Source organism: Felis catus, chromosome A2 (genome assembly GCF_018350175.1).
Source record: "Felis catus isolate Fca126 chromosome A2, F.catus_Fca126_mat1.0, whole genome shotgun sequence".
Classification (NCBI taxonomy): Eukaryota; Metazoa; Chordata; class Mammalia; order Carnivora; family Felidae; genus Felis; species Felis catus.
The window spans coordinates 167,924,718-167,939,225 of record NC_058369.1 but is presented as its reverse complement, the minus strand read 5'-3'; the positions used below and the strand labels follow the sequence as shown (position 1 = coordinate 167,939,225).

The window sequence follows — 14,508 nt, the reverse complement described above, 5'->3', positions numbered from 1 at the left end:
AAAATACTCTAGTAGGTTATACGGATTCTGGATCTACAGAAAGTACCACGATCAGCATACACTTTGTAGCCGAACGCAAGGGTTTCCAGGCAGCCCATCTCCACAAGTCAGCCCACTTTCCAGGCCACATCTGTGTTTCCGGAAACACAGCCTGTCCAAGAAAACGGACAAACCCGACCCCTTGTCTAGACCCTTCGCTGCCAGATGGCCTCCTCCGCTCATTGAAAAGCCAAGACAAAAATCAACATTTACATACCTCCACCTCCGCCATTTAATCCTTCTTTGCCGTATTTGTCATAGATGTCTCGTTTTTTAGCTACAAATTAGAAAGGAGAGTCAGGAAAGACCAAGTTCTTTTCCCCTCAAAGTTCAAAAAAAGCCTTTACAAAGTTGTACATCAAGGAACCAATGAGTTTTCAAGCTTTCGCAATTAGTTTTAAGGAGTTAGGCCTCCATTACTTTAAATAAAAAGGGAAAGAGGGAAAAATCTAAGTACATCTCCCTAAAAGCTCCCAAAAAATAAATAGTAAAAATTAAGTAGTAATCACTTTTTAAGCTAAAAAGTGGTATTTTTTCCACACTACTGTGCACAGTGTGTGTTCATGCGTACATAAAAGTCACACTAACGGGGGCAGAACAGAAGAGACTCACAAATATGGAGAACAAACAGAGGGTTACTGGAGGGGGTGGGGGGGTGGGCTAAATGGGGAAGAGGCACTAAGGAATCTACTCCTGAAATCGTTGCACTGTATGCTAACTTGGATGTAAATTTTAGAAGATAAAAAATAAAACAAACTTTTAAAAATCACACCGCAAGTTCTAAAACTATTCCAACTCTACCAGTGCACAGTCTCCCAAAAAAATAGGACAGGGCCTTGGTGGGGGCAGGAAATAGAGGTACCGGAGCCAGAGAAAGAGCCGACCCGAATTCATGCCCTTGAAAGGACAACAGCCCAAGCCTGAGGATGCTCTACTGTCTTGTCCTCTTACCATTTACCTTCTAGAATAAACAACTACACCGCAGCCCTGTTTAAACAGGTCACTTCCTTTTGATACACCACGTTTTCCGCCCAAACCATCATGTTCTACCAAACCGTGTGGTAAAGTAACAGGAGTTATGGGGGCGCCTGGGTGGCTCAGTCGGTTAAGCATCCGACTTCAGCTCAGGTCATAATCTCCTGGTTTGTGAGTTCAAGCCTCCCGTCGGGTGAGCTGGAGCCCCGCTCCAGGTTCCACAGTCTCTCTCCGTCTCTCTCTCTCTCTGCCCCTCACTCACTTGTGTGCGCATTCTCTCTCCCTCTCAAATAAATAAAACTGGAAAGAAAAAAAACAGGTTATAGGGAAAACGGGTGTACGAGCAAACCACTTAAAGCCTGTTGATGGTAACCAAGTTCTAAGAAGAATGGGATCTAGGGGCATCTGGGTGGCTTACTTGAGCGTCCAACTCTTGAATCTGGCTCAGGTTGTAATCCCAGGGTCGTGGGATCAAGCCTCTCTATCCCTGTTTGAGATTTTCTCTCTGCGCCCCTGCCCTGCTCATGCAGGCGCCCAATCCTCTCTCTCAAAATAAACAAATAAAAATAAACATGGGGGGGGGGGGCGCGGGGAGAACGGGAACTTTCTGTGCAAAGGTAACTTCTGGGCTTGGGATAAAACACCGGGTACTTCCTTTATGATAGAAGAGGTATTGACAGATACAAGGCCGACTTCCTCAACACTCCACCACTCTAGCCCTGGGGCGGGGAAGGCGCGGCCGAGCTCTGAAGTCTAACTCAGCTGGGCGCGCAGTTCCTGGTTTCCTGACACCAAGGAAGTCCTTCCAAGCAGTGAAACCCAGCACACGAGCCCACTGGCCAGGTATGTGTAAGCAGGACAACGGAGGTGAGCGGTCACGGCGCCATCGACGGAGAGTGGTCACGGCCACCGCCATGCAATGACCCAGACGGATTCCTGTGCCCCAATGTGTCCTATCAGTCCTCAGACCGGGGTGTCAGTACTGTTTAAAATAGCCACCCTGAGAGAAAGTGCTAGAAGCCAGGGTGCTCCCCAGCACTCACGGGTAACTGTATCAAGTGTCTGCCAGGAGCAGGAGTCGAAGCTTCACAAGAAAAGGAAGCAACTTCCATTCTCAGTGCCCACACCTCGGCCGCCCAGATCCACATTCTGCTAGCCCCGGGGAGGAGCCAAACCCTGGGTAGGTGCACTCACCGTCCGATAACACCTCATACGCCTCTGCCACTTGTTTGAATTTTCTCTCTGCTTCTTCTTTATTCTCAGGGTTTTTATCTGGATGCCACTTCAGTGCCAGTTTCCGGTACCTTGAAAAGAATAAAAAGGGCACCGGTCACATCCATGTGCAGAAACCCAATGGCTGGGAAACAGAAGTAAGGCGGAAACTGGCTTCAGAGCTGTAAACCTGGGCAACTGCTAGCGATTTCCATTGTAAAATCTTCCTTTCCCCGAGAATGAAATAAGCAAGTTCTCAATCCAGACAGCATGAATACAAACCAACCTCTAGAGAGACGTTAACGCTAAAATGTTTGAGAACCAAAACGTGCAGTGTGAACTCGTGGTCGTGCAGCTGAGAAAGCACAGAACAGAGGAAGAAGGCAGCCTCGTTCGCAGGGAAGAGCCCCCCGCCTCGCATGTCGGTGTGACAGATGCTGGCACCGCTCACAGAGCCACCCCATTCTGGATTCAAGATTCACCGAAGGTTCCACTTCATAGTAATAACTATATGCTTTTGGAATACAAAGAAAAAAACTCCTCTCTTCTTAAACAGAAGCACCACATATGGGAGGAAGGGGGTGCCCCTCAAAATCTAAAACTAGACTAAGGACCAGAGAGTCCTAGCACTTGGCAAGCTGTGAACGTAAGGCTGCTGCGGTTCAATTTAATCGCAGCATTTTAATCAAAAATCTTGGCTTGAACTTCCTAAGATCGAGTTAATGCTGGGCTCTACTCCTTCTCACTGCAGACCTAAACATGTAGTAGCAGACCAAGGGCCCTGAAGCACTACAAACCTTGGTAAAAAATGACAGACCGTGTGAAAGACGGAGAACGGTCACTTTGCACGGGGGTAGTCCTGTGAACACAAAGACACGAGAAGAGACTCCCGAGTGTTCATGGGTGTGTTTTGAAAGACTACGCCATGTTTTTAGACTCAAGGCCTGATACATGAAGTGTAAAGAACATCAAATGTCTTTCAGTGTTGGCCTTGAGACTGACGTCCGGCTCCACACCAGTAAGCGAGCGCCAAGGACACACGGCCTGTGACACAAACACAGGTAAGACCGTAGGTCTCCCCGGAGAAATGCGCAGGGAGGGGACAGCCACCTACAATCACCCCTCAAACAAAAGTTTCTCTGGTCACTGCACAAGATCAAAGCCTAGAGTCCACAAAACGGACTACGAACACGCACCAGCCATGGATGCAGTTTCGCTCATTTAAAGGAAGTAAGGCTGCATCTAGTCTAAGTCAGTATTCAACTGCGCACTTAATGGGAAAATCTTCTTCCATTTAACGATGGCATTTTCTAAGTTCACACTTCAAAGCCACCCTGAAGACAACGGCTGGCCCACGTTCTCATAAGAAACTAAACCAATCCCCTTCCTGACCGTGTTTAGCATAACGTGGGCCTGTTTCTCCATCAGTTAGTGGAAATACTATTTACATATTATGTTTATTCAAAAAGAGTGCAATTAACTGGCAACTGCTGTCTGTGAGCTGTGAGCCGGCAGACGTGAGGGGCCCCACGGGTGACACAGCTCAAAGGCACTTCCTGGGTCCTCCTACTCAAGTTGCTTGGCTGCGGTTTGACACAGGGCAGGCCCATCACAGGAGTCAAGCTGCTATGTTTAACATTTTTACGTGAACGATTTATTCAAGTACCCTGAATTTCCTTCTGCAGACCCACTAAGCCTAGTAGCGCAGACTTGTGTGTGAATAAAAACGCCAGTCCCTTAACAAACTGAAACAGTTCCAGGCTTAGTTTTTAGTCTCTCTAGCTCTGCTAAAATCTAACTTTTTGCTACACATTAAGGTCAAACGAATTAAAGACCCAGTTCACCTTGAGTGCCACCTGTGGCCTCCACCTTGCCCCCGCCGTGGGCCAGCCCTGGTCACAAAGGCCTAGGAAGGCCAGCAGGGGCGCAGCACTCAATCTGGCTCTAACGGTACAGGCCGGGGCCGGCGACAGGGATCCCGAACAGCTACTACCCTGAGGAGGTCACAGCACCACACTCTATGAGTGCGAAGTGCCAGGTCAGCTCCGTTCCACAGTCAATGTCAAAACTGCCTGGGATTATTTCGCATCCTCAGTTAAATGTCTGATCTGCTTTAAGCAGCAACAGAATCCACTGTCCCAAGGCAAAGTAACGGAGGAAACCAAGTGACCTTCTCATCCCTCAATGCCAAGTGACAGGCTGGGCCTAGTCTGAGGAGGCGAAGGTCAGTTTCACTGCCTTGTCTGAAGATACAGTGAAACAGCAGCATTCTAAAACGGTTATACCACATGAAACGCCACTTCAGGAGACAAAAAGTTACACTGCCCAAGTGCACAGATTCATTACTGCATAAATACAGTTACTTACGCCTTTTTAATATCCTCAGCTGAGGCATGTCTCTGCACGCCTAGAACTTCATAGTAATCCACCATGTTTTAACAGGCTGTTGGAGTGAGTCCTGCAATTAGAAATCCATGGTCAATGACATGACTGCCGAGGTTGGGTTCATCATGGGGGTAGGAGCACAGCAGGAGAGGGAGGGTAGGTCACCTCACCTGAGCACTAACCACTAGCCTGTCAGGCTGGGCCCTCATCCGGGAACAGATTCCAAGATTTGTGCCCTAGACCCTTCTCAATATAGAATAAAAGCTCTGAAATAGCCTAATAATAGCCTAAACTAAATAAAACTAACAGGTGACTCTGAGGCAGGCACTCAGTGCCCACTTGACCACCAGCTGACAGGCCTTCTGCGAGTATCTTGTTTTCCTGACACGGCCCTGCTCTGGGAGCTTCGGTTACCCCTCCATTCAGTGCGTTCCCGTGCCAGGCGTTGGGCAAGACTGCACAGCCACCAGGACGAACACGCTGTCCCCGCCCCGAGCAGACACAACATGGGAACCACACAATGACACCTCCTACGGCTTGTGGCTGTCACTGGGGACGAGCTAAAGCACGCCCCCAGAGTCCCTGGGAAAGGAAAAGGAAAGGTCTCTGACAGCAGAGCTATTACTGTTAACTTCACCCTGTGGCTTCACCCTCCCACCGGCTCTCCCTACAGATTAGGCCTTCAGTGGAAAACTAGCAGCAGCAATTTGCTTCAGTGGCTTTTGTCACTTCACAGGGCAGGACAATGAAAACCCATCCTACTCCTACCATTGCCAACAAGGCTTGGCCTCAGGTGCCACAGACCGACGACGCGTATGTGAGATCGGGCGCCTGGGTGGCTCAGTCGGTTGAGCGTCCGACTTCAGCTCAGGTCATGATCTCACAGTTTGTGGGTTCGAGCCCCACGTCGGGCTCTGTGCTGACAGCTCGGAGCCTGGAGCCTGCTTTGGATTCTGTGTCTCCTCTCTCTCTGCCTCTCCCCTGCTTGCGCTCTCCCTCTCTCTCAAAAATAAACATTAAAAAAAATTAAGAGGCGAGATCTAACGGATTTACTTCTTTTACTTTGATTGGCTAAAAGCACTTCATTCAACTAATGACCAAGAACTTACAAACAGCAGGCCTATCCCTGGATGGTACACAGGAACTTCACCCAGTGGAGCAAGGCCCTCACTCAGGCTACTCCGCCCACAACTGAAGCTGGGCTTTCTGTGCCCGCCCCCCCCTCCCCCCCCACCCCCCCCCGCCAGAAACTGTACCATCAGACTTCAGAGAGACGTTCGGACTGGAAGCGAGCACATGCCATCACAGTCTTAAGGCCACAGTGCTGGAGCACGACGACGGCCGGGTTAAATGATGCCCAGCGAGAAATCACGCCATTTCCCAAAACAAGACACCTGCACAGGTGTCTCCCACGTTTGGGGAGCGACCGTGGTAAAAAGGTCCAGTGTTACATCACGACTCGGCACCTGTGTGCGTGCCAAGCCCTTTACAAAGAAAGCCTACATATAAAGGGTCAGGAAGGAGCACGTAAAAACTACGTAATACTAGTCCAGGAGCGCGACACAAAGAACAACTCAAAAATACCCCGGGATGGGGCACCTGGGAGGCTCAGTGATCGGGCGTCCGACTCTTGACCCGGACTCAGGTCACAGTCTCACCATCTGAGAGCTGGAGCCCCTCAAAAGCTTTGTGCTGACAGTGCAGAGCCTGCTTGGGATTCTCTCCCCCTCCCCTGCTCGCGCGCTCTCACGAAGTAAGCTTAAAAAAACTTTTTAAAAAGTACCACAGGGTGACCTGAAACAGATCCCCCATCACCTTGGAATACCTAGAAATCTTAAAGTCCAGCAAAGACATTTGAAAAAAGCTGAGCTCCCAGAAGTGGTGACCCTGACACGGCGGAGGGGTGCCCTGTTTTCAGGATAGGTCTTGCTTTTGAGGCACAGGAAGCCAGAGGATGCAACGGGGACCCCCCCCCCATACCGTGGCTCTCAAAAGGCCATAATTACGACAGAGTGGGGAAAAGAAACCCTCCAACGAACTTCAAAGAGGAGAGCCCTGTCCCCCCAGCAGCTGGAAGCCTGAAGGCTCAGTCACAGGTACAGAATGGAATCTCAGTACCTTCCTTATCCTGCAATGACCCACACTCTTCAAAATTACTAAACATTACCCTAGGATGGTGAAGCAAATAAAGGCGCCCTGCAGAAAAAAGTATCTCTACAACCTAAGTCACAAAGATTCCAGCTGAAAACATAACTCCTGCTGCTGAACACGAGCTGACAAATTCTAAATACGAGGAAAGCATCAGGAGTAAGTTAGAACACCCCCAAGAATCTGAAATAAGCCGGGGGCTCCTCGGTGGCTCAGTCCATTCAGGTCATGAACTCACAGGTCATGAGTTTGAGCCCCACTTTAGGCTCACTGCTCTCAGTACAGAAACAGCTTCGGATCCTGTCGCCCCCGCTCTGCCCCTCCTCGACTCATGCTTGCTCTCAAAAATAAACAAACATTTATAAAATTTTTAAAAAAGAGTCTAAAATAAGAACTTGAAAAGAAACAAAAAAGGGACTCATGAAATAATCACAATAACGAATAGGAAACCACACAGGGGGCTGACAGCTCAGAACCTGGAGCCTGCTTTGGATTCTGTGTCTCCCTCTCTCTCTCTCTCTCTCTCTGACCCTCCCCACTCATGCTGTTTCTCTCTCTCTCTCTCAAAAATAAAATAAATTGGGGGGCACCTGGGTGGCTCAGTAAGTTAAGAATCCAACTTCAGCTCAGTTCATGATCTCATGGTTCGTGAGTTTAAGCCCTGCATCGGGTTCTGTCGGCACAGATCCTGCTTGAGATTCTCTCTTTCCTCCTCTGACCCTCTCCCATGCTCTTTTTCCAAAAATAATAAAATAAAAGAATAAAAAACCTCCTTCGCCTTTCAAGAAATAAAAGTTTTTATAGTTGCTAAAAAGTTATTTACATATCGTTTTTATAAATACATTTTTTTCAAGTGAACACTACTACCCCCAACATGGGACTCAAACTCACAACCCCAAGATCGAGAGTCGCATGCTCTACGGAATGAGCCGGCCGGGTGCCCAAAATAATTTTTTGTTTTTGTTGTTGTTGTTTTGTTGTTGAAGCAGGCTTCACGCCCAGTGCAGAGCCCAAGGCAGGGCTTGATCTCGTGACCCTGATCAAGACCTGAGCTGTGATCAAGAGTTGGTTGCTTAACCAACTGAGCCACCCAGGCACCCCTAAAAACATTTTTTAAAAAGACACATCCGCGGTCCTACTGTTAACCAAAAAGAAGGTTAAGCTTTTAAGATCTGGGCATTTATCAAACTTCTTGTAGTCTGTGGCAACACAGCATAAACCTGTAGTAACATAAACTAGGGCCCAGCAGCCAACAGTTAGAAAATCCATGTTCTGGGGGCGCCTGGTTGGCTCAGTCACTGGAGTATCCAATTCTTGACGTCAGAGTTCTACAAGTTTGAGTCCTCCGTCGAGTGTAGATGTTATTTAAAAGTAAAATCTAATACTAAAAAAAAAAAATCCAGGTTCTTATCAAATGTGCCCATTTGGCCAAACAAAGCTTAAACATTTAAGTTTCGGAATGCTTAAAGAAACAATGGAACAAAAATGGAAAACAAATATCACAAAACCAGAAAAGAACAACCGTGAGAACAAAACTCTTATGTTAAGAAATTTCCTTGGGGGGGGCTCCTGGGTGGCTCAGTCGATTGAGCGTCCGACTTCGGCTCAGGTCACGATCTCACGGTTCATGGGTTCGAGCCCCGTGTCGGGCTCTGTGCTCACAGCTCACAGCTCGAAGCCTGGACGGAGCTTGCCTGGGATTCTGTGTCTCCCTCTATCTCTGCCCCCCGCCCCCCACTTGCACTCGATGATGTCTTTCACTCAAAATAAACATTTAAAAAAGAGAGAGAGAGAGAAAGCCTTTACATCAAAGGAAATTAGAAATATTTAGGTTAAATGTCATTATCAATTTGATCACATGATGAAAGAAATATTTAGAACAGACCGTACAAAACCTCAAATGCAGCATTAACAGTTCTAGAGGTCAGAAGGTTAAGAACTCAGGGGTGCCTGGGTGGCTCAGTCAGGTGAGTGTCCCACTCCTGACATCTCCTCTGGTTGTGATCTCGAGGCTGTGAGATCCAGTGCGGACCCTGCTTGGGACTCTCTCCCTCTCTCTGTGCTCCTCCCCACTCGCTCTCTCAAAATAAACCTTAAAAAAAAGTTTTAAAAAGGTTAAGAACTCAGAACAGACTTTTGAACTCAAGACTTGTCATTCTGAATACCAAAATATATATTTTTCTCAAATACACTCCCACAATTTGTTTAAAGGCATCTTTTTTTTTTTTTTTTTTTTTTTTTACTACTTATTTAAGAGAGAAAGAAAAGGTTCAAGTGGGGGAGGGACAAGAGAGGGAGAGAGAGAATCCCACGCAGGCTTCCAGCTTTCGGGGCCTGGTCGTATGAACCTGAACCATGAGATCACGACCTGGGCCAAAATCAAGCGTCGGATGCCCAACAGACTGAGCACCCAGGCGTCCCTTTCAGAATTTTTTCTTCTTTTTTTCAGAATCTGTTTAAATTACAAATTAGAGAAAACCATATGGTTACTCTTCCTACAACCTAACATGAAAATCCAAACAGCCGTGACAGACCCCTAACAAAAATATTACTGGGGTCTGCCCTCCGGTCCTCAAAGGGGCCTCAGAATCATGGTGACATGAGAGCAACTTAAGAGCAGAAACTCAACTGTAACAGGCACGTGCACGGGACACCCACACCCCTCACGGGAAATTCCACAGACAGTGTGAGGCATCAAGAAGCTTCCGAGCTGAAGGGACGGAGGGTCCGAGCACACAAAAGGGAGGGAGTCTGTTAATTACCAAGAAGATGAGAGATGTCTGGACATTACGCAGATTCCTTAGGTACAGGGGAGTCTCGGAGGAGGTAGCTCTCTTCTGGGACAGGCTTCCTCCTTTCCAATGTAAATGTAGGCGGTTGAGAGCGAGGCCGAGGGCGTTTCAGGCTTCCACTGGGTTTTGATTACTTTAAACTTGCAACAATCTCTATGCCAAAGAGATGGGGGCAGGGCACCCTGCCACGAGCACCCACAACAGTAACTGGAGGACGTACCTCCAAGAACACGGTCGTTCACCATAGAGCTTTTTGAACTGTTTCGGTAGGTTCAACTTAAAATACTGAGGTATCTGTGTGAAATGCACTCAACTACACAAGATGGGAGTGAGTACCCAATTTTAAAAGGTTTCCTCGGGGCGCCCGGGTGGCTCAGTCGGTTAAGTGCGTGAGCCTCGTTTCAAGGCACGTCACGATCTCAGGGTCTGTGCTGACAGCTCGGAGCCTGGAGCCTGGAGCCTGCTCGGGATTCTCTCTCCCTTGCTCTCTGCCCACCCCCGCTCACGAGGGCAGGCGCTCTCTTTCTCGCTCTCAAAATAAACATTCAAGAAAAAGTTTCCTCCGTGGTAGTTACTGGATTCAGAGCACACCACCGAGTCAGCGACACCAGCCAAACCGTCTTAAAATTACTAGCCACAGAAGAGGTCATCAATTCTCGAGACCAAGAAGCCCAGCAAGCTTACATCTTCAGAAAGAAAAAACCCGAACGCAAACTACAGCACAACAGCTGCCAGAAACCGCAGAAAACTCGAAGCCCTGCGTCCCTACCTCAGAGGGCTGAAAATTACGTGACATTCTGGTCCCTGCTGAGCTCCAGCTGCTGCCGCTTGCACCCGCAGGGCATCCTGGGAGCTCCCAGCACTGCAGGACCGGGCAACCCACTGCGCCCACTGGAGCGAGGGTTAGAAAAGTCTCAGAACTAGGCTCCCACTTCCTAACGGCTGAGCCACACGTGGCCAGAGGTCACCCGGGGAGTCAGATGCCACCGCTCAGACATCCTTGAACTCACTTCAAAGCTTGTATTCTCAAGTCCAGTTTCGCCAGCCTTGGCACTCAGGTGCCTGTTTCCGTGCAAGTGACGACAGCAGCGTGGCAGGGCCCTCAAGGCAGTCGGCGCACGCGTGGGAACTGGCCCAGCCTTGCCAGATGTGAACGCCGCGGTGCCTTAACCAGAGACACCCCCAGGACGGTCACTGGGGCTGAGCGAGCGCAGGAGAACCATCAAGTAGCAGCACCCGGGAGACGAGCAACACTCGCGTGATGGCGACCAGCGGCCACCTGGCCCGCGTCCTAGACGGAGACGGCCCCTCGAAGAAAAGGCAAACGAACTGAAGTGTGCATCAGACCAGCCGTCTGCAGAGCCGGACCCCTCAACCTCCACCGCCCCTGCAGCAGCAGGCTGTCCGTACCTCCCCTTTCCTCTGCTCCTTCACCCAGTCCTGCCCAGCCGCCACCCGCCCCCCTGGCCCCCCACCAGCACGGGCACCCCCAGAAACAGCTCTCACAGCTGGGCGCCCCAAGCCCTCGGCACACTGGGCTTTCCGGTCCGTCCGTCTTGTGGTTTCCTCTCCCTACGAGCCCCGTGGGCACAGGGTGGGGAAGCCAGGGTTCCGGACCCCTTCTCAGGCTGCACTCCCGCGTCTTCATCGTCACCCCCGTTCTGCAAATACCACGGATCCCGCAGCGATTCCCCAACGTAAGCTCCAATCCTAGGTCTCTGCTTGGCACTTCAGACACGAATAGACAGATGACTGCTTGACACAGCCACTTGGCCGTGTGACAGACGTCGCAAATAGAACAGGACCAAATTTCACTGGGTCCCCACCCCACTCCTGGTCTTCCGCGACTGAATTGTACCTCATGCTCTCACGCTGTGGACTGGAAATTTCGCCCTCACCGACACCACTACCCACCCCATGACAGAACACCCACACACAGCAATCCACAGTTTCACCAGGCCTAGCTGCCAACTATCTCAAAACCCTTCCACTGTCTCCATCTTCAATGGCACCAGCCCCTCCTGCTGCAGGAGCCTCTTAATCACACCCTCTTCTCTCACAGCCAAGGTGAGCTATAAATACACAGGTGCTGTCACAACAGATGCGAGATGGTGTCCAGCACCGGACAGAACCGGCTACGAAGGACACGGTCAGCTCCGCCGAGGATCAGACGGAACGAGACGTTACTTCGCTGACCAACGCGGAGTGTGGGGCAGAGGCGCAAGATGAGCCAAGGACACGCCGTCGAGAAAGAAACTGAAGATGCAGCCGACGTCCCAGGCCTGCCACTGTGACACCTTGAAGGTGAATGAGAGTGACAGCAACTGAACGGGGACACCTGGGCCCCGGGAATGGCGTGTGGAGCAGGAGAAGGGTATTCAGCAGAATACCGGCCGGACGGGACTCAAGCGTCCAGAGAACAGCACCGTGCCAACGTCGGCTGCTCCGTTCGGGGGAATGTACTGTGGTTAGATTGAGGAAAGCTGAGTCAAAGGTGGACAAGAAACGTCTGTCGACGTCTTGACAACGCTACTGTAAATCTGAAATCACCCCAAATTAAAAACCAAAAACCTTAAGTCAAAAAGGAGTAGAGCCAGTTCAGGAGGACACGAGCACAAAGCTGATGGAGCACTCGTGGACCCGAAGGGACGGCGACGGGACCACCAGGAGGAGTGCCGTGCGTCCCGAGCACACGAGCACACACACGAGCACACACACGAGCAGGAGTCCCGGGTGGTCTGTGCTGCCTGCCGCTGGACGAGCTACGCTTGCGACCGAATGGCCGATGAGCCAACACTCTTTTTAAAGAATTCCTGCTAACGGATGCGCGAGAAATGCTAGAATTAGAAAATTACCCTTCTGAAAGTAATAACTGGGGTGCTTCTCAAAGCACAGGCTTCGACCAGCAGCACCCGCATGTTCTTGCTAAGCAAAGGGACCTCTTAAGTAACCGGCTTTTAACCTTGCCTCATAAAACACTTAGTCCAAACATTCTTGCTTGAACAAGGTCCAGGGAGCAGCCCTTAATCTTGGACAGTTACTGGATTCTCCGTGGTGAAGAGCGGGCCTCCAGGGAGCTGTCACCCTTTGGTCCCTGGTCCACGGGCGGGCTGAATTTCTCTTCGACACAGGTATCCCCAAACACTCAGGGGTTTACCTTCGTGAATTTTTCACTCTCTAGACATACAGCCTTACATCTCTGGGTTCCTAAACCTCCACCTTGAGCAAGCTCCAAGGCCGCGATCCCTTCCTACCCGGATTCCAGCACCATCAATGATGCAGGGACGGTCCAGATGTCACCAACGGAAGGGAACAAGACATTTCTCCTCTGAACCTGGATCACCAGTGCTAGGTCAACTCTCGTAAGAACCATACCTGACTTCAACTATCAACATAAACTCAGCTATGCCTTTTTGAGTCTGTGATCGCCCTGCTGCCTCCCACTACTGCCTCTGTGCAACGGCGGCTCTTCGGATCAATGAGCCTCACAGCTCGCCCCAAAAAGCCCACCTTGCTTACGTTGGCCCACTGTTCCAACCAATCAAAACCTCTTTGACACCCATTCTACCATCAACATATTTACTCCCAATGAAAACAACGATGTAATTCTGAGTGACTGTAATCACATTTATTGATAACCATCATACGCTAGCTTAGAGAATAAGTCACCAAGGTTAGAAAACAAGTATGCAAACAGGTTAGTCAAGGACAACACAAATATGTATGGAGACAATAAAGCAAACAAAGCTTAAAAGAACACTGCCATTTACTGATGAACTGGAAAACAGAAAGCAAACGGAAAGCTCCCTGTGCAGAGACAACCTCAGCTTCAACTACAATGACTGCACACAAAGACAAAACTATGAAACCACATGGCCCACGTAAGAGGCAAGAAGTTAGTATGGTAAGACTTAGGTGGGGGAGGAGGGGCTCAAGAAAAAGGATACAATTCAAGAATAATTTTTTTAAGTAAGATTTTAGGGGTGCCTGGGTGTCTCAATCGGTTAAGTGTCCAACTCTTGGTTTCGGCTCAGGTGGTGATCTCATGGGTCATGAGAGTGAGCCCCGAGTTGGGCTCTGAGCTATCTGCACAGAGCCTGCTTGAGATTCTCTCTCCTCTGTCTCTGCCGCTCCCAGCTCATGAAGGCTCTCTCAAAACAAATAATTAAAACACATTTTCTTTTCAACGTTTATTCATTTTTGAGAGATAGAGCATGAGTGGGGTGGAGGAGACACAGAATCCGAAGCAGGCTCCAGGCTCTGAGCTGTCAGCACAGAGACCTATGCGGGGTCCAGAGACCCAGCTGTGAGATGGTGACCTGAGCCGAAGTCAGAAGCTTAACTGACTGAGCCACCCGAGTGCCCCAATAATTAAAACACATTTAAAAAAGGGGGGGGGGGGCACCCGGGTGGCTCAGGTCATGAGCTCGCGGTTCGTGAATTCAGGTCCTGAGTTGGGCTTTGTGCTGACAGCTCAGAGCCTGGAGCTTGCTTCGGGTTCTGTCTCCCTCTCTCTCTCTGCCCCTCCCTCACTCGCACTCTGTTGTCTCTATGTATGTCTCTAAAAATTAAACATTAAAAAAAAATTTTAATAAACATATGAACTAAAATGGTCTTTACCCTCCTGAGATCAGCCCAGCGTCCCTGCTCCCCAGCCCCAACCGCAAGCGAGTCTGAGGGAGGGAAAGAACTTGCTGTGAGTCCCACACTCCCCACGTGGCCTCACACACGCACCTGAGGTCACAGGGAACAGGTAACACCAGAAAAAGAGGAGCCCTCGAGGGTGGGACTCCTGCCTTCTCTTCTCAGGTATACCCAGGACCAGGGGGCATGCGGCTCCCTACTCACTGCCCCCCACCATCTGTGGACGCTGCCAGGAAAAAGTGGCTTCTCTCCTGCATCCAGGCGCCAAGTAAGGAAGCAATCATTACATGAAGGGGCAGATCACGTCAACTGA

General features: G+C 49.9%; 1 protein-coding gene across 10 annotated transcripts in view; it reads right to left on the bottom strand.

Moving 5' to 3' along the window:
* DNAJB6 (DnaJ heat shock protein family (Hsp40) member B6) overlaps positions 1-14,508 on the bottom strand; it is a 69,132-nt gene that overhangs the window by 39,460 nt on the left and 15,164 nt on the right. For 9 of the 10 annotated variants that reach the window (XM_045053081.1, XM_045053078.1, XM_045053083.1 and 6 more), the window contains exons 2-4: positions 4,594-4,684; positions 2,209-2,318; positions 257-316 (exon numbers count right to left, since the gene is read on the bottom strand). In XM_045053081.1, coding sequence (XP_044909016.1) covers positions 257-316; positions 2,209-2,318; positions 4,594-4,658 — 235 coding nt within the window. In that variant the 5' untranslated portion in view covers positions 4,659-4,684. Of the gene's footprint in view, positions 1-256; positions 317-2,208; positions 2,319-4,593; positions 4,685-4,781; positions 5,214-14,508 lie in introns of those variants that run through there. The other variant, XM_045053080.1, reaches the window with a different exon arrangement.